General features: G+C 44.1%; 3 protein-coding genes across 3 annotated transcripts; 1 reads left to right on the forward strand and 2 right to left on the reverse strand.

Moving 5' to 3' along the window:
• Positions 1-1,431: 1,431 nt before the first annotated feature.
• LOC117529318 (histone H2B-like) lies at positions 1,432-1,873 on the reverse strand. The gene has a single exon (XM_034192067.1). It carries the CDS (start codon positions 1,871-1,873, stop codon positions 1,499-1,501), a length of 375 nt encoding a protein of 124 aa, XP_034047958.1. The 3' UTR covers positions 1,432-1,498.
• Positions 1,874-2,750: 877 nt separating this feature from the next.
• On the forward strand, positions 2,751-3,870 carry LOC117529127. The gene is made up of 3 exons (XM_034191829.1): positions 2,751-3,254; positions 3,355-3,573; positions 3,663-3,870. The coding sequence occupies exons 1-3, from the start codon at positions 2,815-2,817 to the stop codon at positions 3,868-3,870; spliced, it is 867 nt and encodes a 288-aa protein (XP_034047720.1). The 5' UTR covers positions 2,751-2,814.
• Positions 3,871-24,264: 20,394 nt separating this feature from the next.
• LOC117529838 (histone H2A) lies at positions 24,265-24,775 on the reverse strand. Its single transcript, XM_034192709.1, has one exon. The coding sequence runs from the start codon at positions 24,735-24,737 to the stop codon at positions 24,351-24,353; it is 387 nt and encodes a 128-aa protein (XP_034048600.1). The 5' UTR covers positions 24,738-24,775; the 3' UTR covers positions 24,265-24,350.
• Positions 24,776-26,442: the final 1,667 nt, after the last annotated feature.

The following is a 26,442-nucleotide window of genomic DNA, read 5'->3' on the forward strand; positions in this document are numbered from 1 at the left end:
CTTAACTGTATTTATATTGTTCTGAAGGCTTTTATGTAAATGTATATTTATTACAAACCTTTTTAACGTTTTAAGCACTTTCCTATTTTTAACTATTTCTATTCCCTACTGTTTTTAATATGACATCACCTTATGAGTTATCATTGTTTATTGGCAGAGAGCTAATCACTATTTATTGGTGCTGAGCATAGTTTTTAAAGGCGTGCTACCCTTCTAACCTATCACGTGTGTGTGTGTGAAGGACAACAGCCTTCTGCACCATTCACCTCAACTGTGGAATAACTTTTTCACCAGAGCTTTGGCTGAGTTTTAAACAGAGGATCCTCTGTTCTGAAGAGTTTACGTACCATTCATAGATATATGAAGAACCATTCATTATTTATTCAAACACAGCACTGTCACAGGTGATGATTGTGAACTGGTTTATGGCAGGTGATGCAGGGATAACCCATGTTGTTAGCTCCAGATCCATTTTGATTTTATGTCTGGTGCAGCTCTCTTTTTGAAAAGTGACAATTCCTTTAACACAGATGTGATCTATCAGTAGTATGACTGCTGCTGTCTATTGGCGCTGATAAGCCGTGGGACCGCCATCTTAGAGCGGTCATCTGGGTCATCCGACCCGCTCCACTCAGTGTTTTTTAACAGGTACAGTGCATTTAATCCATCGTAACGCTCTGAATACTAAACTGATTTCCACACATTTTTTTCTGCAGATGTCTTTCATGTAACTATGATACAGGACAAATCATTTGTCATATTTTAATATTCATATCGGGATTAACAGTAATAGGATATTCTGATATAACCTAGACTGGAGACAGGTGTTTTGCAAACACTGTAAACACACATTATACATACACACACACCAATATATGATCGAGAAGCAGACAGTGGCAATAAAGTAAACTATTTTAGTTATTTGAAGAGATAAGACATGACAAGGCTATTAATATTTCTAATCATACACAAAATACTGACTAATGAATACATTATATTTTGATGAAAAACATAATAGATGTAAGTTATAACACAGGTGTGATCTCTCAAAAGTATAACTGGACTTGATTCAGTAAATGTCTGAGTGGTCTTTTTTTGGTTTGTTTGTCAGGGTTACTGGACTGAAGCCCAATGTGTAACCACATTTCCTCATACATTACAATACTGGTTCACTGTTTATGATGCAGTTTATATTGCTGTTTTTCTGAAAGCCACTTGCAGTTATGCTGTTGCACTATTTTCACTTTATGCACCAACTTCTCTTCGCAAATCATTTAATCCATATGTGTTGATGCTGTGGACATCAAACTACACAGATGGTATAAGTTGTAATATTTCATGTGGTGTGTTTGTATTGTTATCCAGCATCACGTATGAATGAGAAAAATACAAAATCTTTAACTACTGTTTATACACAACATACAAAAAGTTTGCACTCTTGCAGACGTGTGTGGCTCTTAAAAGAGCCGTTGGTTTGATGGTGAAGGCGCACATCAGTTCACTTGGAGCTGGTGTACTTGGTCACAGCCTTGGTGCCCTCGGACACGGCGTGCTTGGCCAGTTCACCGGGCAACAGGAGGCGCACGGCGGTCTGAATCTCCCTGGATGTGATGGTGGAGCGCTTGTTGTAGTGAACCAGACGGGACGCCTCGGCAGCAATGCGCTCAAAGATGTCGTTGACGAACGAGTTCATGATGCTCATGGCCTTGGAAGAAACGCCCGTGTCGGGATGGACCTGTTTTAGTACTTTATACACATAGATGGCGTAACTCTCCTTCCTGCTCCTCTTTCTCTTCTTGCCTCCTTTACCGGCGGTTTTGGTTACCGTTTTCTTGGAGCCTTTCTTGGGCGCTGACTTCGCTGGTTCAGGCATGTTTCAGATAAACAAAACGAAATTTCAACTGCGAGAACGGCGCATTTAAAGACACCGCATGCAAATTTAACTGTGGGACTCCCCGTCTGTGATTGGTGGATGGCGTTAAGAGGGGCGGAAACATTGCTGTGAGGCTCTTTTGCATGAGAAGTTTTGTTCAGACCGCAGTCGCCACAGAAGGATGAGGGTCAGTTAACACTGACGAACACGGACACAGGCTGTAATCACCGCAAATTACTATAAGGACGTTTGGAAACGAAATATTTTACTGCCTGATCCAACAGTTGATAAAGCAAGCAAGGCAGCAATCATACTCCTGTGGGATGTGGGACTGTTTAACGATAATAGGATTGGGAAGACTGGATAATAGAGTAATATAGAAGTCGCTCAAATCAACATTCAATGAATCTACACTACAATCAAGAGATTTACTCTTTCATAGGACAGTACACTTTTACACTTTTTAACACTTTTACAAACACTGAAACAAATTAACAAGTCCCAAAACAAATTTACAATCTATATAAACTGGAAAAAGGGAATGTCCCAACTCTGGGGTTGACCCAGAGTTTGTGCCCACTTTGTGGAAAACACATGAGCCGCTTAATGCGGTTTTGCTTTTTGTGTTTTTAATTCGAATGGACTCGGCCGGTGGACCAGATATGCTGCAGCAGTGCATACGGTATTTTAATGAGGGACACTCGTACGCTATAATTGTGGACATGATGTCATGTTTACATGATGTGCACATCAGCTTGCGGTCTTTGAAAAGCAAACTGAATGAAGCCGGGTTTTATCACTGAAAGGATTTATCCGCTACAGACGCAATAACAAGGGCCATACGACTGGAACTTTGTGAACCCGGACAGCTGTTTGGCTACCGCATGATGTGGCAGGTACTCTAACAGAAGTACCATCTGCGAGTGAAGAGGGACCATGTAATGAATTTGCTCCGGGAGCTCAATCCTCGGGGGTGCGAGAGGAGAGCATGTAGAAGGTTTATAAGGAGAACCTACCACTCCATGGGACCGAACTATATGTGGCATGCAGATGGTTATGATAAACTCAAGCCATTCGGTTTGGCTCTTTCAGGCTGTATCGATGGGTTTTCACGTAAAGTACTATGGCTTGAATGTGGACCAACAAATAATAACCCAGCTGTGATCGCTCACTATTTCCTGTCATGTGTGCGAAAACTCGGCGTCATTCCCATGAGATTGAGGACTGACTGCGGCACGGAAAATGGGACCATGGCCGCAATTCAGTGCACCCTACGTCACAACCACAATGACTGCTACTCTGGAGCGTCCAGCCACATGTATGGCTCATCCACAAACAACCAGAGGATTGAGTCTTGGTGGTCCATATTCAGAAAGGGAAGGTGAGTGACCTTAATAAAGTAAATCAATTATGTGTAACCTTCATTTATTAATTCAAACATATATTCTTAAAATGAGTGTTATTTTATCATTTTCTTATAGGGGTCAGTTCTGGATGGAGCTATTTGCAGACCTTAGAGATGCCGGATACTTCAACAGGAGCCATGAGCATCAGTGTTTACTGAGATACTGCTTTGGAAATGTTATTCAGAAGGACTTGGATGAGTGTGTGAGACTGTGGAACAGCCACAGGATTCACCCCTCTAGAACAGCATCATGTCCAGGAGGAGTGCCCAATGAACTCTACTACTTGCCACACAGGTAATACTTTGGTGATAGATGATGCTTGTGTTTGTTTTCCTTTTATCTTAAATTTAAATAAATCTAATTACGTCTTCTGTTTAACATAGGTTTTGCTCCAGAGACTGTGGATTTATAGTTGAACAGGTTGAACTTGATGGCTTTCCTGAGGCACTTCCAACAAGAGCTCCATGCGGGGATGCAAACATGCAGGAGTACTTGGACTTTGCCATGGAGCACACTTATTTACAGAAGCCTGAGAATTGGCAGTCTTCAACTGAACTCTATCTGAAGCTAAAAGAAACTGCTCAACTGTGAGTTGAAGGGAGGTTTATTGTAATGGTGGAACATGTACACAAAGTGTCTGAATTAGTCACCCACAACTTCAGTACCTCAAAGTTGGAAATAATGAATAAAAATGAAGCAAATAAATTCAAATATCTCTTTAAATATTTTTTTTCAGTCTAAATCCAAAACAGTGATTCATAAATACACAACAGTACGAGAATCATTGATTGAAAACAATTATTAAAATGCTAACTGCTCTCATACCCTTACATTATAAAAACTTATTTAACAAAAGCAATGTGCACCTAGAACTACAACAAAGAACAAAGAACATTTTTAGAGTCCGAGCTCTAGGGGTATCCAGTTATATGGCTTATAAACAACCAAATCCTGGACTATTTTGAATTCCGAATTCCATTTGTGATTTAAACCCACTGTATGAACCCAGGAGTGGTAATTTCAAAACGTTTGAACATGTATTTACCTTTGGGAATGGCGAATCATCCAGGAACTCGATTTGTGGCAATGGATCCAAGCCAGATGGGGGAAGTGATGTCAGCCCAGTTGCAAACATCAAAATATCCCCCACAGACACAGCAGCCTCACCTTCTGCAAAGAAAGATATGTTCATATATAATCAGGTGTGCACATAACTGGTACTCTTCATGGTCATGTGTGCTAAAAAAAAAGTCATTGATGCACAGCAGACAGCACACAGAGAGAAACACTTTTCCTACAATCTGTCATTGCTTTCATCCTACGAAGTTCTTCCCTTGTGCTTTCTGCTGCGCATCTTTTATTTTTAGCATGTACAAGCACCATGAGTACCAGTTATGTGCATGCCTGTATATAATGCATTTTAAATTCAGCTGTAACTTCCAGAACATAATAGGATCTTTTTTAAAAGATATTTTAAGTTTTTTGCAACTTCACCACAAACAACTCCCAGTTGAGAAACACTAATATATACCATGGTAATATGATTTTTCAAGTAGTTACAAAAAAAAAAAAACCCTTACCTTCACAATCAAGGAGAAAGTCGGCCCAGTAAGCCAATGTTTGACTTTCTTTTAGTCTCCTGGTACTTCCTGAAGGGCTGAGGTCAGGTTTGAAGATTCTTTCAAGTTCAAAGCCAGTGAGTCGCTTTTCAGAGTGGCACAGGACCGGGGTCAGCAAAGTAGGGTGTTGCTGTAGTGCACTCAAATGAAGAGCTGAAAGACCATCTTTGAATCTGCAAAGTGAACACAAACACTTTCACTGCTGTGTTCCAACTGCATTTATCTTACCAACAATTACAATCCACCTAAACAAATGTACCTTTGGGGAAAATGGCATGTGTGTAAAATCTCCATTTGTAGCTATACAGATTTCCATCAAAATTTGTTTCCATGTTCCACTTATGTCATATAAAACCACTAGCTTAAAAAAAGAAAAGAAAAAAGTATTTTATGGCTTTGACACGAAACGAGCTCCTCTCAAAAAGTGTGTCCCTGTGCAATAAAACAAACAAACCCTTCTTTTGTGGCTTATAACGACACCCGGCATCCTTATTGTTTAATCAGTCCGGTGTCTTTCAAGTACTTAAAAAGCCAACACTTCCCCCCTCTCACTTGATCTTATTGCTAAAATACTTCCTACAGAAACTGCTTTCAGGCCTTATAATTGATTTCCTTCAGTTTTTACACTTTATGGCTTTATTTTGACATGAAACACACTCCTCTCAAAATGTGTGTCCCTGTGCAATAAAACAAACCCTTCTTTTGTTGCTTATAACGGCAGCCGGCATCCTTACTTTGGCACTGCTGCATCAGTCTGTTATAGCAGTACTAAATCCTCTCGTTGAGTCAAAGCCAACACTTCACACCTCTCACTTGAACTTAAGGCTAAAATACTCCCTACAGAAACTTCTTTCAGGCCTTACAATTGATTTCTTTCAGTTTTTACACTTTAATAGACTCAAAAATGACTAGATATATTTTGAGCTAAAATCAAACACTGTGCAAAATACTGTTTATATATATATATGTATATATATTAATTGGTTATGATTTTTATTATTTATATTAAAACTCGTGGCATTTGAAAGCACTGCATTCTGGTGTTAGTATTTCACAACACTATTTAAAATTCAATTGGTCTGATGGTCATATTCAGCATTAATATGTGGTATTGATCTGTTGATGGTCTTTTTATTTATTTTTTAACTTTTGCATCAGCTTTAAATGACTTACAAGTGGTAAAAGACTTTTCATTGGCAATTTTTATCATGTCTTTATGTGTATTATCTTCTAAAAGCATAAAGCCTGCAGTTATTAATTTGTTTTATAAGACAGAATTTGATAAATGTAGAATGAAGACAATGAAAGCATAATTAAAGTCAGTTAATACAGACAGTGAGTCCATTTGTGGAAACTTATTACAGACAATACATACAAGATAGAAAATACATTTTAATGAAATTAAGACTTGAGAAATATTTTTTCTTCCAGTATGAGTCAAATACCACTGTGTTTTAAACCAAGAAAAACTGACCAAAGTGCTCTGGAATGCACCAAATTGTACAGTTTTTTTCTAGATTTCCAGGGGGGCATGCCCCCCGACTCCCCAAGGGGACCTCACGCCTTTAGCGCTCAGCTGTCCATTCACAGAAAATATTCAGTCAAAAAATTGTCAGTTGCTTGCACCCATGAAAATGGTTGTGTGTCACTTAAAAACAACAACATTCTTTTGATTTGCACGTGGCAAGGTGTTACAACCTGCAAGAACTACACATAGAAACACAATCACATGGTGGAATGACACAGAGGGCAGGGTGGCATGAATACTTAGACTGGCACAAGACAGGGAATGAAGAGAAAGACGTCACATAGGCTGTTGTAAGTTGTAACACACTAAGGAATGTGCCATGAGGCATCTCAAACTAAAATTACATACACAAATACATTAAAAAAGAAAGTCAGATCACTAAAATTATCTTACCTGTCAACTACAGATGAGTTGCAGCCAATAATATACCATTGGAGGTAGTCTGGCACAGTTTCTTTCTTTTCATCCAGAGCAGTCACATGTCTCAGACAGCCTGCTGTTTGCAACATGATACATTCATGTGTCATGATACATTCCTGCAGAGCGTTCAACGAAGTAGCATTCTCAATCTGAAAGCTGAAGTATAAAAATTCCAGTAAATAACTGCATGTACTGTACGAGGTCTGTCAATAAAGTATAGGTCCTTTTTAATTTTTTTCAAAAACTATATGGATTTCATTCATATGTTTTTACGTCAGTCATGCTTGAACCCTCGTGCGCATGCGTGAGTTTTTCCACGCCTGTCGGTGACGTCATTCACTTGTGAGCACTCCTTGTGGGAGGAGTCGTCCAGCCCCTCGTCGGAATTCTTTTGTCTGAGAAGTTGCTGAGAGACTGGCGCTTTGTTTAATCAAACTTTTTTCTAAACCTGTGAGGCACATCGAAGTGGACACGGTTCGAAAAATTCAGCTGGTTTTCGGTGAAAATTTTAACGGCTAATGAGAGATTTTGAGGTGATACTGTCGCTTTAAGGACTTCCCACGGTGCGAGACGTCGTGCAGCGCTCTCAGGCGCCGTCGTCAGCCTGTTTCAAGCTGAAAACCTCCACATTTCAGGCTCTATTGATCCAGGACGTCGTGAGAGAACAGAGAAGTTTCAGAAGTCGGTTTCAGCATTTTATCAGGATATTCCACTGTTAAAGGAGATTTTTTTAATGAAAGACGTGCGGACAGATTGCAGTGTCGGCTCGCAGCCGCCGCGACGGTCCGCCACAGGAAAAACACCTCTGTTGGAAGCCTTAAGGACAAGTTGGAACATGCCCAGCTGTTAAACAATTTCTCAGATACTCACTCCACTGAAAGCCATCAAAAGCCGCCTGGATTTCAAATGGTTATCAACACGGAGGTGTTTTTCCTGTGCCGCCGCACCGCGCCGGCTGCGTCCCGGTGCGCGGACCCGTCCGCACGTCTTTCATTAAAAAAATCTCCTTTAACAGTGGAATATCCGGATAAAATGCTGAAACCGACTTCTTCTGAAACTTCTCTGTTCTCTCACGATGTCCTGGATCAATAGAGCCTGAAATGTGGAGGTTTTCAGCTTGAAACAGGCTGACGACGGCGCCTGGGAGCGCTGCGCGATGTCCCGCCCTGCGACGTCCCGCTCTGTGGGAAGACTTTAAAGCAACAGTATCACCTCAAAATCTCTCATCAGCCATTATAATTTCCACAGAAAACCAGCTGAATTTTTCGAACCGTGTCCACTTCGATGTGCCTAACAGGTTTAGAAAAAATTTTGATCAAACAAAGTGCCAGTCTCTCAACAACTTCTCAGACAAAGGAATTCCGACGAGGGGCTGGACGACTCCTCCCACAAGGAGTGCTCACAGGCAAATGACGTCACCGACAGGCGTGGAAAAACTCACGCATGCGCACGAGGGTTCAAGCATGACTGACGTAAAAACATATGAATGAAATCCATATAGTTTTTGAAAAAAATAAAAAGGACCTATACTTTATTGACAGCCCTCGTATATCCTTGCCTATTTTTATTCAGTGACATACAGTAGTGTTCAGAATAATAGTAGTGCTATGTGACTAAAAAGATTAGCATTATGCTGCACTTACTTTGTTTAGCATTATCCGGCTGTTCGGATATCTCCTGCGTGTTTTGTCTGCACCATCTAAAAACTCCAAAGACCGACCGCACGAAAAGCAAAACTGCGTTAAGTGTTGGGAAGGTGTCGTAGCACGGACCCACAACAGGGGGCGCAAATGAACGGACAATGAATAAGCCAAAAAGGTAACAATTTAATGTTGTGATAATACACAACGAAACGTACAGTAATTTGCACAGTCAATTTAACACCAGGTGATGTGTGGGCAGGCTCGAAGATAGAAGACCCCCGACGAGAGAGAAGCCGCGTCCCACACGGCTTCCACCACCAACGGTCTGAAGAACACCGGAGCCGCCAAGTCCCGAGTCCCCAGGTGGCCTCTGTCTTCGGCTGTCGACCCTGGTACTGCTGGCAGAAAGCAGAAATATGATGAGTGAGTGTGAGTCCGCACACTCAGTAATTCTCAGTCCCAACACAGCCAGGAGGGAGCACCTCCACCTCCAAACTAGGTTATCACTCGTGCAGCTCCTGTTGTCTTCTTTCTGGATGGAGTGAGAGACGAAGACCGTCGTCCTCTCACTATCTGCCAATCCAGTCTTCCACAGACTTCACAGGTACGCGGCTGCACACAGATCACAGTTTAGATACACTGAATAATTATAGCAGAGAAGAATTACCTTGGTAATGGTAGTCAATTTCTCGGCGGGGAGGTGGAGTTGCAGTCCGGCTTTTATGGTGGTGATGATGAACGAGTGACAGCTGGTGCAGAGGATGAGTGACAGCTGTCAGTCACTTCTTCTGGGTCTGGTGCCCTCTGATGGTGGTGGGCCAGCAGTACCTCCTCTTCTGCGGCCCACACAACAGGACCCCCCCCCTCAACGGGCGCCTCCTGGCGTCCAACCAGGCTTGTCCGGATGTCTCGCGTAGAACTCGGCCAGGAGGGCCGGGTCCAGGATGAAGCTCCTCTTCACCCAGGAGCGTTCTTCAGGTCCATACCCCTCCCAGTCCACCAGATATTGGAAACCCCGGCCCTTACGACGGACGTCCAGGAGCCTGCGGACTGTCCAGGCAGGCTCCCCGTCAATGAGCCGGGCAGGAGGCGGCGTAGGTCCCGGAGTACAGAGGGGCGAGGTGTGGTGTGGTTTGAGACGGGAAACATGAAAGACAGGGTGAATCCGCAGTGAAGCCGGGAGTTGCAGCTTCACTGCGGCCGGGTTGATGATCCTGAGGATTTTGAAAGGTCCAATGAATCTGTCTTTCAGCTTTGGGAAATCGACACACAAAGGGATGTCCTTGGTCGAGAGCCACACCTCCTGCCCGGGCTGGTATGTGGGGGCCGGGGAACGCCGGCGGTCCGCATGGGCCTTGGCCCTCGTCCGGGCCTTTAACAGGGCAGAGCGGGCAGCCCGCCACACCCGGCGGCACCTCCTGAGGTGGGCCTGGACCGAGGGCACACCGACCTCTCCCTCCACCAGCGGGAACAATGGGGGCTGGTACCCCAAACATGCCTCAAAAGGGGAGAGGCCGGTAGCAGATGAAACTTGGCTGTTGTGGGCATACTCGATCCAGGCCAGATGGTGACTCCAGGCCGACGGATGCGCGGATGTGACACATCGAAGGGCCTGCTCCAACTCCTGGTTGGCCCGCTCTGCCTGGCCGTTTGTCTGGGGGTGGTACCTGGACGAGAGACTCACGGTGGCCCCCAGCTCCCTGCAGAAACTCTTCCACACCTGTGAAGAGAACTGGGGACCACGATCTGAAACGATGTCCGATGGTATCCCATGCAGCTGCATGAAGTGGTGGACCAGGAGGTCTGCCGTCTCCTGGGCCGTCGGGAGCTTCGGGAGGGCCACGAAGTGGGCCACCTTGGAGAACCGGTCCACTATCGTGAGAATCACGGTGTTGCCCTGGGACGGCGGGAGGCCCGTGATGAAATCCAGGCCAATGTGAGACCAGGGGCGATGAGGCACTGGCAGGGGTTGGAGGAGTCCCGTCATCCTCCGATGATCTGCCTTGCCCCTGGCGCAGATGGTACAGGCCTGGACATAGTCCCGGACGTCGGTTTCCAGGGACGCCCACCAGAAGCGCTGCTGGACTACTGCCACGGTCCTACGCACTCCGGGATGACAAGAGAGCTTGGACCCGTGACAGAAGTCCAATACGGCAGCTCTTGCCTCTGGTGGGACGTACAGTCTGTTCTTGGGGCCAGTCCCCGGGTCCGGGCTCCTTGTCAAGGCCTCCCGGACGGTCTTCTCCACGTCCCAGGTGAGGGTGGCCACGACAGTGGACTCGGGGATGATGGTCTCAGTGGGGTTCGACAGCCCCGCTTTGGCTTCTTCTTCATGCACCCGGGACAATGCATCTGATTTTTGGTTCTTAGTCCTGGGGCGGTACGTGATCTGGAAGTCAAAGCGTCCAAAGAACAGAGACCAGCGGGCTTGCCTGGGGTTCAGCCGCTTGGCGGTCCGGATGTACTCCAGGTTCCGATGGTCCGTGAAAACTGTGAAGGGCAACGATGCCCCCTCCAGCAGGTGTCTCCACTCTTCAAGAGCCTCCTTCACCGCGAGGAGCTCCCGATTGCCGACGTCATAGTTCCGTTCAGCTGGGGTCAACCTGCGGGAATAAAAGGCACAAGGATGGAGAACTTTATCAGCCTCCACGCTCTGGGACAGCACGGCTCCTATCCCTGAGTCAGAGGCGTCCACTTCTACTATGTACTGGCGATCAGGATCAGGCTGCACCAGAACTGGTGCAGTCGAGAACCGGCGTTTCAACTCCTGGAACGCGGCTTCGCACCGATCCGACCAGGCGAAGGGGACCTTGGTGGAGGTCAGGGCAGTCAGGGGGCTAACTACCTGACTGTAACCTTTAATGAACCTCCTGTAGAAATTTGCAAAGCCTAGGAACTGCTGTAGTTTCCTGCGGCTTGTTGGTTGGGGCCAATCTCTCACCGCCGCAACCTTAGCCGGATCAGGGGCGACGGAGTTGGAGGAGATGATGAACCCCAGGAAGGACAAAGAAGTGCGGTGGAACTCGCACTTCTCGCCCTTCACAAACAGCCGGTTCTCCAACAACCGCTGTAGGACCTGACGTACATGCTGGACATGGGTCTCAGGGTCCGGGGAAAAGATGAGTATATCGTCCAGATATACGAAGACGAACCGATGCAGGAAGTCCCGCAAGACATCATTTACCAAAGCTTGGAACGTCGCAGGGGTGTTAGTGAGGCCGAACGGCATGACCAGGTACTCAAAATGACCTAACGGGGTGTTGAATGCCGTCTTCCATTCGTCTCCCTTCCGGATCCGAACCAGGTGGTACGCGTTTCTAAGATCCAATTTAGTGAAAATTTGGGCTCCATGCAGGGGCGTGAACACTGAATCCAACAGAGGTAATGGGTATCGGTTGCGAACCGAGATCTCGTTCAGCCCTCTGTAATCAATGCATGGACGGAGTCCGCCGTCTTTTTTACCCACAAAAAAGAAACCAGCACCCATCGGGGAGGTGGAGTTCCGGATCAGCCCGGCAGCTAAGGAGTCCCGGATGTAGGTCTCCATTGATTCGCGTTCCGGACGTGAGAGGTTGTACAACCTACTGGACGGGTACTCAGCGCCCGGGACCAAATCGATGGCACAATCATACGGTCGGTGCGGGGGAAGAGTGAGCGCCAGATCTTTGCTGAAAACGTCCGCAAGATCATGGTACTCCTTTGGCACCGCCGATAGATTGGGGGGGACTTTGACCTCCTCATTAGCCGTAGTGCCGGGGGGAACCGAGGATCCTAAACACTCCCGGTGGCAGGTTTCGCTCCACTGCGTGACAACCCCGGACGGCCAATCTATCCGGGGATTGTGCTTCACCATCCATGGAAAGCCCAAAATCACTCGGGAGGTAGATGGTGTTACATGGAACACTATCTCCTCCCTGTGATTCCCAGACACAACCAAAGTCACTGGTTGTGTCTGATGTGTGATTAATGGAAGCAGGGTGCCATCTAGTACTCGCACCTGCAATGGTGCCGGCAGAGCCACCAGAGGGAGCCCTACTTCCTTTACCCATCTGCTGTCCAGCAGATTCCCTTCAGACCCCGTGTCTACCAGTGCTGGGGCGTGAAGGGTTAAATCCCCACAAAGGATTGTTACTGGGATTCGTGCAGATTTGCGGGGTTTTCCCGCGTGTGTGTTATGGCCCACCCTTAGCCCAGTTTCTAAGGACGGGCGTTGTAGTTTGACCGTTTAGGGCAGTCCTTCTGCATGTGCTCGCAAGAGCCGCAGACAAAACACTCCCCGCGGGCCTGCCTCCTTTGTCTGACATTTGTTTTTACTTTGGCCCTGCTCGTGTCCATAGCCTCCTCAGCAGGGGGAGCTGTAGCCACACGGAGCTCTCTGGCAGTGAAGCGTGGGGACGACGTCACCTTGTCGGAACCGGAAGGGGGAGGGACGGCTCGTGCCCGGTCACGCCCCCCTGCTCCTGACGATGCTTGTTTAAACGGTTGTCTAAGCGTATAACTAAATCGACAAGCCCGTCAAAATCCCGCCGTTCCTCCTTAGCCAGTAGGTGCTCCTTAAGGACCGGGGACAGTCCATTTACAAAGGTGGCGCGGAGCGCAACGTTATTCCAGCAGGACCTCGCTGCCATGATGCGGAAGTCGACTGCATACTCGGCTGCGCTACGGCGCCCCTGTCTCATCGACAGCAGCACGTTCGAAGCGGTCTCGCCTCTATTCGGATGATCAAACACTTTTTTGAACTCCCGTACAAACCCAGTATAAGACGTTAGGAGCCGTGAATTCTGCTCCCAAAGTGCCGTAGCCCAGGCGCGTGCCTCTCCTCGAAGCAGATTAATAACATAAGCCACCCGGCTAGCGTCTGATGCGTACATGACAGGGCGCTGTGAAAAGACGAGCGAACACTGCATGAGGAAGTCTGCGCACGTCTCGACACAGCCCCCGTACGGTTCCGGAGGGCTTATGTATGCTTCAGGGGACGGTGGGGGGGTTCGTTGAACGACCAGTGGAACGTCTGATACAGGCCCAGGACCAGCCAGAGGAGTGGCTGCAGCAGCGCCCTGATCGCGCGCTTCCACCCTGGCGGTGAGAGCCTCCACCCTCCGATTAAGGAGGACATTCTGCTCGGTCATTAAATCTAACCGAGCCGTGAAGGCGGTTAAGATCTGCTGCAGCTCACTCAACACGCCTCCCGCTGACGCCTGCGCTCCTGGCTCTTCCATTGGCCGTTCAAGCTCGGGTTGACGCCCCTCGGAATCCATGACGATGGCCGAGAAATCCTGTTGGGAAGGTGTCGTAGCACGGACCCACAACAGGGGGCGCAAATGAACGGACAATGAATAAGCCAAAAAGGTAACAATTTAATGTTGTGATAATACACAACGAAACGTACAATAATTTGCACAGTCAATTTAACACCAGGTGACGTGTGGGCAGGCTCGAAGATAGAAGACCCCCGACGAGAGAGAAGCCGTGTCCCACACGGCTTCCACCACCAACGGTCTGAAGAACACCGGAGCCGCCAAGTCCCGAGTCCCCAGGTGGCCTCTGTCTTCGGCTGTCGACCCTGGTACTGCTGGCAGAAAGCAGAAATATGATGAGTGAGTGTGAGTCCGCACACTCAGTAATTCTCAGTCCCAACACAGCCAGGAGGGAGCACCTCCACCTCCAAACTAGGTTATCACTTGTGCAGCTCCTGTTGTCTTCTTTCTGGATGGAGTGAGAGACAAAGACTGTCGTCCTCTCACTATCCGCCAATCCAGTCTTCCACAGACTTCACAGGTATGCGGCTGCACACAGATCACAGTTTAGATACACTGAATAATTATAGCAGAGAAGAATTACCTTGGTAATGGTAGTCGATTTCTCGGCGGGGAGGTGGAGTTGCAGTCCGGCTTTTATGGTGGTGATGATGAACGAGTGACAGCTGGTGCAGAGGATGAGTGACAGCTGTCACTTCTTCTGGGTCTGGCGCCCTCTCGTGCTTGGAGCCCGCACTCCAAGCAGGGCGCCCTCTGGTGGTGGTGGGCCAGCAGTACCTCTTCTTCAGCGGCCCACACAACATTAAGGGGCTCATGTGTTTTCCACAAAATGGGCAAAACATAACTCCATCGCTTTTTAACTAAAATAAACTTCAATCTGCTGCTCCTGCTTCACTTCCAGGTCAATCCCAGAGTTGGGACATTCCCTTTCCGGTTGATATAGTTTGTAATTTTTTTTCGGCGATTGTAAAAGTGTTTCACGTCTTGTTAATTTGTTTTCTAAAATGTAATTTTGTTTTGGAACTTGTAAATGTGTTATGGTAATGTAATGTTGTATTATGATATGTAAAATTGTGTTTTTAAAATGTAAATTTGTCTCAAGATTTGTAAAAGTGTTTCAGAATTTGTAATGTTGGTTTGCACCTCCAGGCCACCGTAGAGGTTGTACCGGATAGTGAATTTAATGATGATGTAACAAAGTGTCCGGCAGTTTCACAGCGTAAACTTAATGTGACCAGAACCAAGCAGACCGCCCATAAATCCAAAGCCAAAGCCGGAAGAGTGCTCCGGCTACCGGCGGTGTGAAGAAGCCTCATCATTACAGGCCTGGCACTGAGACAACCGCCGCTACCAGAAATCCACCGAGCTGCTGATCCACAAGCTGCTGACCAGGTGGATTTGTGGTAGCGGTGGATCTCTCAGCGCCACAGTGCCGGGCCTGTAACGGCGAGGCTTCTTCACACCGAGGGAAGCCGGAGCGCTCTTCCGGCTTTGGCTTTGGATTTATGGGCGGTCTGCTTGGTTGTGGCCATATTAAAGCTTCCTTCAGATCTGCTGAGCCAGGACTCTCTGTGTGTCACTTAGAAAGCTCGTAACACTCCACTGCAGCCTGTAAAATGATGATTGAATGATTTTTATGTGGCGATGCGGCGATGCGGCGATGCGTTCACGGTCTTCTGTGGATTTGGGACACATCAGTTTTTTAGGTATAGGTGTTCAACTTTAACATCTTGCATATTTTCCAGTGTTTAAACATCAAAAATGACCAAGAGTGGTCTAGAATTACTTGTAATAGACATCTTTAGCCTCACTTTATTTACAGGTATCAAGACAATAAAGTGGAGAGAAAGTGTTAAGTCATTATCTATCAAAGTACCCACGTTTCCTGAAAGCAACATCATGTGAGGACTGATTGCTCTCCTGTCACTCACAATTCCACGCCCCTCTCAATCGAAGCCACGCCCTCCCACGCCAGAACGGGGCCAAAAGTTTGAAACTGAAAATATAAGATCTAAAAGTGAAAAAAAAAAGATCTGAAAGTGAAAAAAAAAAAAGAAATATGAATGAAAATAAATTATATGATCAAAAAAATTACAGAGCTGAATCAAAAAATTATTTAAACTGAAAAATCTATATCTTACACTTGTTTTTATTTTGATAATACTTTTTAAATGATTAGAAAATTCAAGAACAAACATTGAATTTTCCGTTTCAAAATTTATTTTTTCAATCTTTTTTTATTTTCAGATTACAAAAGTTTTCGCCTTGATTTAGCTCCATACTGGACAAACATATGATTGACGAAGCATTATTTGCTGTGTTTATGTCATTTGCTTCTTTGCCTTCTTCGTCTTTATGAGTTATGGAATCAGTCATTGTCTGGTTTAGAGACAGGAGGGAGGGCACCACGATTTGGATACATCAAGCCCTTTTAATGAAATTCTGCTCTGCTGAACTATTAAATGTTCACATCACACATGACTAACGACATTCCCACTTGTGTCTGTCCTCTGACGTTGTTGCTTAGTTGACAGTTTAGACATGATTTGAATCATTTTGGGGGACTGTAAGTCATAGATGAGTTTTCACTTTTCAACTGACAAAACACACATGCTGGTGAGGTCAGGCTGAAATCTGTCAGTTGCAGGTTCAGGTCTTCCTCATGGCTCCAGTTTTCCATGCTTCTGTAGTAACACCTCACATCTCTTTAATGATGATGTAACAAAGTGTCCGGCAGTTTCACAGCGTAAACATCAGAAACTCCCTTCTGTCTGATCATTTCTTAATAACATTTACATTTACTCTGATGGACTACCCAGCAGTGGGGAATAAGTTTCATTACACTAGAAGTCTTTCAGAAAGCGCTGTAACTAGGTTTAAGGATATGATTCCTTCTCTATGTTCTCTAATGCCATATACCAACACAGTGCAGAGTAGCTACCTAAACTCTGTAAGTGAGATAGAGTATCTCGTCAATAGTTTTACATCCTCATTGAAGACAACTTTGGATGCTGTAGCTCCTCTAAAAAAGAGAGCTTTAAATCAGAAGTGCCTGACTCCGTGGTATAACTCACAAACTCGTAGCTTAAAGCAGATAACCCGTAAGTTGGAGAGGAAATGGCGTCTCACTAATTTAGAAGATCTTCACTTAGCCTGGAAAAAGAGTCTGTTGCTCTATAAAAAAAGCCCTCCGTAAAGCTAGGACATCTTTCTACTCATCACTAATTGAAGAAAATAAGAACAACCCCAGGTTTCTTTTCAGCACTGTAGCCAGGCTGACAAAGAGTCAGAGCTCTATTGAGCTGAGTATTCCATTAACTTTAACTAGTAATGACTTCATGACTTTCCTTGCTAATAAAATTTTAACTATTAGAGAAAAAATTACTCATAACAATCCCAAAGACGTATCGTTATCTTTGGCTGCTTTCAGTGATGCCGGTATTTGGTTAGACTCTTTCTCTCCGATTGTTCTGTCTGAGTTATTTTCATTAGTTACTTCATCCAAACCATCAACATGTTTATTAGACCCCATTCCTACCAGGCTGCTCAAGGAAGCCCTACCATTATTTAATGCTTCGATCTTAAATATGATCAATCTATCTTTGTTAGTTGGCTATGTACCACAGGCTTTTAAGGTGGCAGTAATTAAACCATTACTTAAAAAGCCATCACTTGACCCAGCTATCTTAGCTAATTATAGGCCAATCTCCAACCTTCCTTTTCTCTCAAAAATTCTTGAAAGGGTAGTTGTAAAACAGCTAACTGATCATCTGCAGAGGAATGGTCTATATGAAGAGTTTCAGTCAGGTTTTAGAATTCATCATAGTACAGAAACAGCATTAGTGAAGGTTACAAATGATCTTCTTATGGCCTCGGACAGTGGACTCATCTCTGTGCTTGTCCTGTTAGACCTCAGTGCTGCTTTTGATACTGTTGACCATAAAATTTTATTACAGAGATTAGAGCATGCCATAGGTATTAAAGGCAATGCGCTGCGGTGGTTTGAATCATATTTGTCTAATAGATTACAATTTGTTCATGTAAATGGGGAATCTTCTTCACAGACTAAAGTTAATTATGGAGTTCCACAAGGTTCTGTGCTAGGACCAATTTTAGGCAGTATTATTAGACGGTATTGCTTAAATTTTCATTGTTACGCAGATGATACCCAGCTTTATCTATCCATGAAGCCAGAGGACACACACCAATTAGCTAAACTGCAGGATTGTCTTACAGACATAAAGACATGGATGACCTCTAATTTCCTGCTTTTAAACTCAGATAAAACTGAAGTTATTGTACTTGGCCCCACAAATCTTAGAAACATGGTGTCTAACCAGATCCTTACTCTGGATGGCATTACCCTGACCTCTAGTAATACTGTGAGAAATCTTGGAGTCATTTTTGATCAGGATATGTCATTCAAAGCGCATATTAAACAAATATGTAGGACTGCTTTTTTGCATTTACGCAATATCTCTAAAATCAGAAAGGTCTTGTCTCAGAGTGATGCTGAAAAACTAATTCATGCATTTATTTCCTCTAGGCTGGACTATTGTAATTCATTATTATCAGGTTGTCCTAAAAGTTCCCTAAAAAGCCTTCAGTTAATTCAAAATGCTGCAGCTAGAGTACTGACAGGGACTAGAAGGAGAGAGCATATCTCACCCATATTGGCCTCTCTTCATTGGCTTCCTGTTAATTCTAGAATAGAATTTAAAATTCTTCTTCTTACTTATAAGGTTTTGAATAATCAGGTCCCATCTTATCTTAGGGACCTCGTAGTACCATATCACCCCAATAGAGCGCTTCGCTCTCAGACTGCAGGCTTACTTGTAGTTCCTAGGGTTTGTAAGAGTAGAAGGTGAGGCAGAGCCTTCAGCTTTCAGGCTCCTCTCCTGTGGAACCAGCTCCCAATTCAGATCAGGGAGACAGACACCCTCTCTACTTTTAAGATTAGGCTTAAAACTTTCCTTTTTGCTAAAGCTTATAGTTAGGGCTGGATCAGGTGACCCTGAACCATCCCTTAGTTATGCTGCTATAGACGTAGACTGCTGGGGGGTTCCCATGATGCACTGTTTCTTTCTCTTTTTGCTCTGTATGCACCACTCTGCATTTAATCATTAGTGATCGATCTCTGCTCCCCTCCACAGCATGTCTTTTTCCTGGTTCTCTCCCTCAGCCCCAACCAGTCCCAGCAGAAGACTGCCCCTCTCTGAGCCTGGTTCTGCTGGAGGTTTCTTCCTGTTAAAAGGGAGTTTTTCCTTCCCACTGTAGCCAAGTGCTTGCTCACAGCGGGTCGTTTTGACCGTTGGGGTTTTACATAATTGTTGTATGGCCTTGCCTTACAATATAAAGCGCCTTGGGGCAACTGTTTGTTGTGATTTGGCGCTATATAAAAAAAATTGATTGATTGATTGATCTACAGGATGTCTATGTTTTCTATAATGGACCTTTTAATGACTGTTCCTAGACAACAACAACAACAACAAAAATCACAATCAAGAATAACATGCAATTCAGTTGTTCTGGAGGTTTTCAAGCTCATGAGGTGGCCAAGTGGCTGGTGTGCTTTCTTTGAAACCAGAAGGTTGCGGTGCATAATCTGCATGAAAGGTGCAGGGGTTATCCAATGTGAAACTTGTGTTATTGTCTAATGCAGCATGTGCTTTCATGTCACATCTGCTGTTCAGAGTGTGCACACACCCCCCCCCCCCCTGCTGAAAGAGAAAGAAGCCTGAAAAACTTACTTTTGGTGTTCTGCAAGAGGGTCATATTGGCAGGTCTGTGAAAGCAGAAGATGAACTATTTTGTCATCAATCAATAAATCTCAAAGTACGAGACTTTGTGTGATTGTCGCTCTCCATGGTGCTGAACAGGAACAAACATGAAATGAGGTCCAACAAACCTAAGATTTGTCCAACAAAGAACACAGTGATATTTCTGTTTGGACACAAATACAATAAGATGTAACAGGTTTTAAAGCACCAGCCCACTTCCACCACACACACACACACACACACACACACACACACACACACACACACACACACACACACACCCCAAAACAAAACTTCCAGACATGGATAAACAAATGAAAGCCCAAAACTGAAATGAGTAATAATAAGTAACTAGTAAATAGTAACCAACTTCGCTCTGGTCATTGACAGTCAAGACGATCAGCACGTTTCTCAGTCATAACGTTTGAATCTCATACAGTTGGCAGTTTGATTAGAGAAAATGTGCCCATGGTTTTAAAATAAAGTGAGCTCAGTGATATGTTGAGTGTCTACAGTGTTTGTTTACATGATACAGACATACTAGAGGAATATGAATGTTTAGAAATGAAAATGACCAATGTGCCTTATGTCAATGACACGGAATAGAACCAACAAAGTCGGTGTAGTTCGGCTTTTCTGATACAGAACCATAGATTGAAAGACACCCAAAGTAAAAGACATGTTTTAATAAGACTCGGGTCATCAGTAAAACTCATTGTGATATTTCTCATATCTACAAAAAGTGTTTGACATAAAACAGCACCCATGTATTATTAATCATTACCGATCAGTCAGAACACCCCCCGCACACACACACAAAACAAAAGGGAAATATATGCAAAAGTAGGTATTTCTCATCTGCCATGTCAAAGTGTCTACTCAATCAACACTGGCTTTGGACAATCTGTGTAGTTGGCTACATCTGAGGTGTGCCCTCAATAAATCTCTATATTTACTGCTTTCAGGTGTCTGATCTGACGGAATCAAGCTGACACAGAGCAGATAGACTGCAGGCTATCAATAAATATTTATATATAAAATAAAAATAAAATAAAAACAAAATACTGGCTACGAACTGGAGTCAGGTCGAGACCCCGATGAGGACGACGAGCATGCAGATGAGCTTCCCTGAGACGGTTTCTGACAGTTTGTGCAAAAATTCTTTGGTTATGCAAACCGATTGTTCCAGCAGCTGTCCGAGTGGCTGGTCTCAGACAATCTTGGAGGTGAACATGCTGGATGTGGAGGTCCTGGGCTGGTGTGGTTACACGTGGTCTGCGGTTGTGAGGCTGGTTGGATGTACTGCCAAATTCTCTGAAACGCCTTTGGAGACGGCTTATGGTAGAGACATGAACATTCAATACACGAGCAGCAGCTCTGGTTGACATTCTTGCTGTCAGCATGCCAATTGCACGCTCCCTCAAATCTTGCGACATCTGTGGCATTGTGCTGTGTGATAAAACTGCACCTTTCAGAGTGGCCTTTTATTGTTGGCAGTCTAAGGCACACCTGTGCACTAATCATGGTGTCTAATCAGCATCTTGGTATGGCACACCTGTGAGGTGGGATGGATTATCTCAGCAAAGGAGAAGTGCTCACTATCACAGATTTAGACTGGTTTGTGAACAATATTTGAGGGAAATGGTGATATTGTGTATGTGGAAAAAGTTTTAGATCTTTGAGTTCATCTCATACAAAATGGGAGCAAAACCAAAAGTGTTGCATTTATATTTTTGTTGAGTGTATTTTTCACTTTATGCACCAACTTCACTTCGTAATTCTTTTATGAGTATGTGCCAATGCTGTGGACATCATATTTCATTTCATGTGGTGTGTTTGTATTGCAATCCAGCATCACATATGAATGACAAAAAAAAAAATACTGTTTGCACACTACATATATAAAGTTTGCACTCTTGCAGACGTGTGTGGCTCTTAAAAGAGCCGTTGGTTTGATAGTGAAGGCGCACATCAGTTCACTTGGAGCTGGTGTACTTGGTCACAGCCTTGGTACCTTCGGACACGCCGTGCTTGGTCAGCTCACCAGGCCGAAATAAATGAGATTTGAACTCCGAGAACGGTTCATTTAAAGAGACTACATGCAAATTTAACTGTGGAACTCCCCGTGTGTGATTGGTGGAAGGCGTTAGGGACGGAAATATTGCTGTGGCGCTCGTTTGCATGAGAAGCTTTTGTCCAGACCGCAGTCGCTACAGAACATTGACGCACACGTACACAGCAAACACTACATTCCAGAGGTTGCAATCACCGCACATTACTGTAAGGACGTTTGGAAACGAAACATGTTATGGTTTGATGTAACACTTGACAATTCAAATTTGCAAAGCAGCAATCGAGCTGTCAGTCTTGTATGTGGGCATTTGTTCATAAAAGAACCAGAAGCACTGCAGCAATAGAGTAACATACGAATAACAAAGTCAAAATTAAAAGAAACAAAGTTAAATTGTAATCTATTCTGCTGAACCAATACAATCAAAGGAGATGAGCTTTCATAGGACAGTGGGCGGCTCTTAAAAGAGCCTTTGTGTTGTCATTAAAGACACTGAAGCGGTTTAACCACCGAAGCCGTACAGGGTCCTTCCCTGTCTCTTCAGAGCGTACACCACATCCATGGCGGTCAGTCTTCCTCTTGGCGTGTTCAGTGTAGGTGACTGATAAGACAAGCATGTTTATGAGGGATAGTTATGAATAATAAATAAAGATAAGAATAAAATATGGGAAATTTGCAGCAGATACATTTTCAAAATGAGAAAATATATGTTGGATTTGTAGAACTTTATGTCAATGCAGTTCGATCACTAAACCAAACCAGGTTGCACTACGTATGAATCAGCACTTCCACTGTGTAAAATGTCCTTCTGGCTACTTTGTTGGTGGTTTTTGAGCTGTTGCCACTTAAAGATTTGAAGTACTTTGCGTAAAGGTATTTGCTGTTTGTCGCTGTAATGTGTAATAACATTTCTACTTAATTGTCTTTAAAAACACAAAATACACACACACATCTTCAACTGCTTAGTCTAATCAAGGCTCACAGGGGCCTGGAGCCTATCCCAGCTATAATAGAGCACAAGGTGGGGTACATACTGGACAGGACGCCAGTCTGTCAGTGCAAAACACAAAACATACCAAAAACAAAATAAAAATAAGGGGGGGGATAAAAAACAATAAAACCTCTTCTTATATGGTGAAGCAATGATGAAAAGCTGATGAATGAGCGGTTCAAAGAAACAAAAAGTGACATTAAATTAACTGTTTATATTACGCCAAATGACACCAAAGCTGCCCAAAAGCATTTCTCATGTTATTCTCCACATTGTTGTACGTATTTGTCTTGCCATCAATCGTGGGCATGCGTGCACGTGGAATCTAAAGACATTACAAGAGCTAAAACAAAAAAAAAGGAAAGAAAAAAATATTAATTGCTTTGCAAAAAAAATTCTTCAAAAATGCTTTTAATGACCATATTCAGATAGCTTCCATAGTGTACATAATGGGTTTGAATAAGAACGGAGACCACATTTTGAAATGACAGAAAAATAATAATAAAATTAATGCCTGAGATGGGAAAATATTTTTGGTGAAAGTCAAATATGTCCTTAATGCTGCAGGATATAAATAAAAATAATACAGTTTAGTAAAACGTGAAAATATTTAAGTCCAATTCTCTCCATTCTCATGGAATGACAAAATATTTCTGTCTAATAATTTTCAAAATAGTTTGCTGTACTTTTCTTTATCAAAAGCATTAGTTACATCGAACATGGTCACAAAAACATCGCTTTTCTTGTTCTAATGACTTATGACCTCATTCATGACAAAAGCTGCATCAAGTAGTGGAGACACCCGGTTTAAAACCAACCTACAGGTCAGAGGTCATCAAGGTTTGTTTTTCTTTGACTATAATAATGATATCATGTTTTTGCAATAATGCTGCTCAAGGTAATGGCATGATAATCATTTCAATTAGAAATCATGCTCTTAATTTGTCAAATGGATTTAAGAAATCTGGGTGGACTATATCTATATAGATATATATCTATATATCTATATCTATATATATATATATATATATATAAAGTCCCTTCGGCTGCTCCCTTGTTTGCACTCGGGGTCGCCATAGCAAATCCAAGGTGGATCTGCATGTTGAATTGGCACAAGTTTTACGCCCGATGCCCTTCCTGACGCAACTCCACATTACATGGAGAAATGTGGCAGGGGTGGGATTTGAACCTGGAACCTTCTGCACTGCATTAACCACTTGGCCACCACCCCTGCATATATATATATATATATATATATATATATATATATATATAATACGATTTTACTGCATAAGCTTCTGTCTGAGATTTACTATCATGTTTTTCAGTTTAACTATTTTGAAAAAAATATATATATCAAACATACGCAAAACAAATATCACACACAGGGAGTGTAGAATGTTGCTCTTTTTTCAGTTTAACTATTTTGGGGGGAAAAAAGTAAGTAGTTTGCTAATGATAAACAATTTTTGCAGTAATTCTGCTCAAGATAATGGCACAGTAATTATTTGAATTTAAAATCATGCCCTTAATTAGTCAGAATTCGACTTAATAAATCTTGGCAGATCATATATATGATTTGCCTGCATACCTTCCTATCAGATTTCTTATGTTTCAGTTGATAAAGTATTCTGAGAAAAAATAAATACGCAAAAAAAAAAATCACACAGGGAGTGTAGAACGTTGCTCTTTAAGGACAAGTGATGTGGCTCTGAAAAGAGCCTTTTTGGGGTCCAGCCTGTACCAGCTGAATGAACAAGTTTACTTGGACTTTGCGGGCTTCTCGGTTTTTTTGGGCAACAGAACAGCCTGAATGTTTGGCAGCACGCCGCCCTGAGCGATGGTCACTCCGCCCAGCAGTTTGTTGAGCTCCTCGTCGTTGCGGACAGCCAGCTGCAGGTGACGGGGAATGATACGAGTCTTCTTATTGTCCCGAGCAGCGTTGCCGGCCAGCTCGAGGATCTCAGCGGTCAGATACTCGAGCACAGCCGCCAGATAAACGGGGGCTCCAGCACCCACACGCTCCGCATAGTTGCCCTTCCTCAGCAGACGGTGGACACGACCGACTGGAAACTGCAATCCAGCACGAGAGGAGCGAGTCTTCGCCTTGGCTCTGGCTTTACCGCCTGTTTTGCCTCTTCCGCTCATGATTGCGCTCTAAACCTTCGCTGTTAAAGCACAGAGAAAAAGTACTTGCCGAGTGGCACAGAGCCTTTTTTATAAGCCCTCCGAGCGGCGGAAGACTCTTTGTGCCCGACCAATCACAAAACAGGCTGCTTGCTGAACAGCAGCAGGCGGGGCCACTGAGAGCGTGCAATGCAGGACTTGTCCGAAAGGTGGTCTACCAATCATCTGCTGAGAATCACACGGTGGGCGTGGCTAACAAATACCCATGATGTGGTCGTCTGCTTCCCTCCTCTGAAACAACGCGTCAACTCGGACAAACCCAATGTTGAGCCTCACTTCCGAAATTAAACAAATGATCACAATGTTAATTTGTCTCAAAGGACATTGTCGGAACAACGTTCATTAAACGAGCTTCCGCTCATTGTGTCAAGTTTACATGTTCTTTATATTAAACTAACTTTTTTAAATGTATACTCACACACAGTAACAAAATTGACTTAAAACTGAACTTAAATCAGACAGCACAGCAATAACAATATTACACTGATGCTCGAAATGGAGTGGGGAGAAGTAAAATGTATTAAACCCCACCCCGATTTACAAAATAATTGTTATATGGCTGGGGGGGCCTGGCTGCCGGTTTGTTTGTCTTTTTGTTTTCCTCCCAGGTGGCGTGCATTTGGGACTGAGTGGCTGTGTTGCTGAGGCTGTCAGGACCTCACCCTGATCACCTGCGACTCGTCAGGACTCACAGCTGAGGTGCATCTGGCTGGATTGGAGCATGTTGGCATTTAAGACTGGAGTGCACAGTGTGTATTTGCCAGAGACTCGACCTTGTGACCAGACGGGTGAGATCGTCGTCTTGGGAGCCATCTCATCAGCAGCGGACGCTGAGAATGTCCAGGTTTGATGCACGGTCTGTGAAAGAGGAGAGGGTGAGGTCTCACGCTCGTCAGCACACTTCCTGAGGTACGTTGGATTTTGTGACTAACAGTTATACAGTCAGTAAATGTGGTGTCCCTCACACCTTATTGTATTGAGCTGTATGTTAGTCATGTATCAGCTTCCACTGCGGTGGAGTTTTGTGAACTGGATGTTCCATGCCTGCAGGTTGGGAAGCTGATCAGTAATCAAGCCAGGAAGTGTTTGCTGTTTGTACACCTTTAAGTGTTCTGTGTGTAGAGTGTGGACTCACATAATGGTTCCTTCTTTCACAGACTCGGTTGTTGCGGCCACCTGGGGGGTGTCGGCGGGGTCCTTGGGTCCGAAACAGCTTCTGGCTCCGGACCGTTAGCGCTGCTGGGAGCGCACCACGCCAGGCCGCACCTTTCTGTTATTACATTTTCACTGTTATGTATTAAATTCAGTTAGCCTTTGTACCGTGCTCTGCTTATTTCATACTGGGTCCTTCAAACGCTGGTCGGTTCTCCGAGCTGCGTCCGACACATAACAATAATACACTCACAAAAAACCAAAAACAGTCAAGTTATCAAGGCATTTTGGAACACCTCATAAACAACCAGTCACAATCTTATATGTGCAAAATCACACATACATAATAACTTGTATCTTATATCCAGACATTATCACAGGTAACAATGTTTTGTTTTTTCCCCCCATTACCAACAATGGTAATGGAAATACCACGAGGGTAAGTAACAATGTAACAGTGATGATTGGATACTAACAATGATAAATGGAATGCCATAAGGGTAAATAACATCTA

Source organism: Thalassophryne amazonica, chromosome 17 (genome assembly GCF_902500255.1).
Source record: "Thalassophryne amazonica chromosome 17, fThaAma1.1, whole genome shotgun sequence".
Classification (NCBI taxonomy): Eukaryota; Metazoa; Chordata; class Actinopteri; order Batrachoidiformes; family Batrachoididae; genus Thalassophryne; species Thalassophryne amazonica.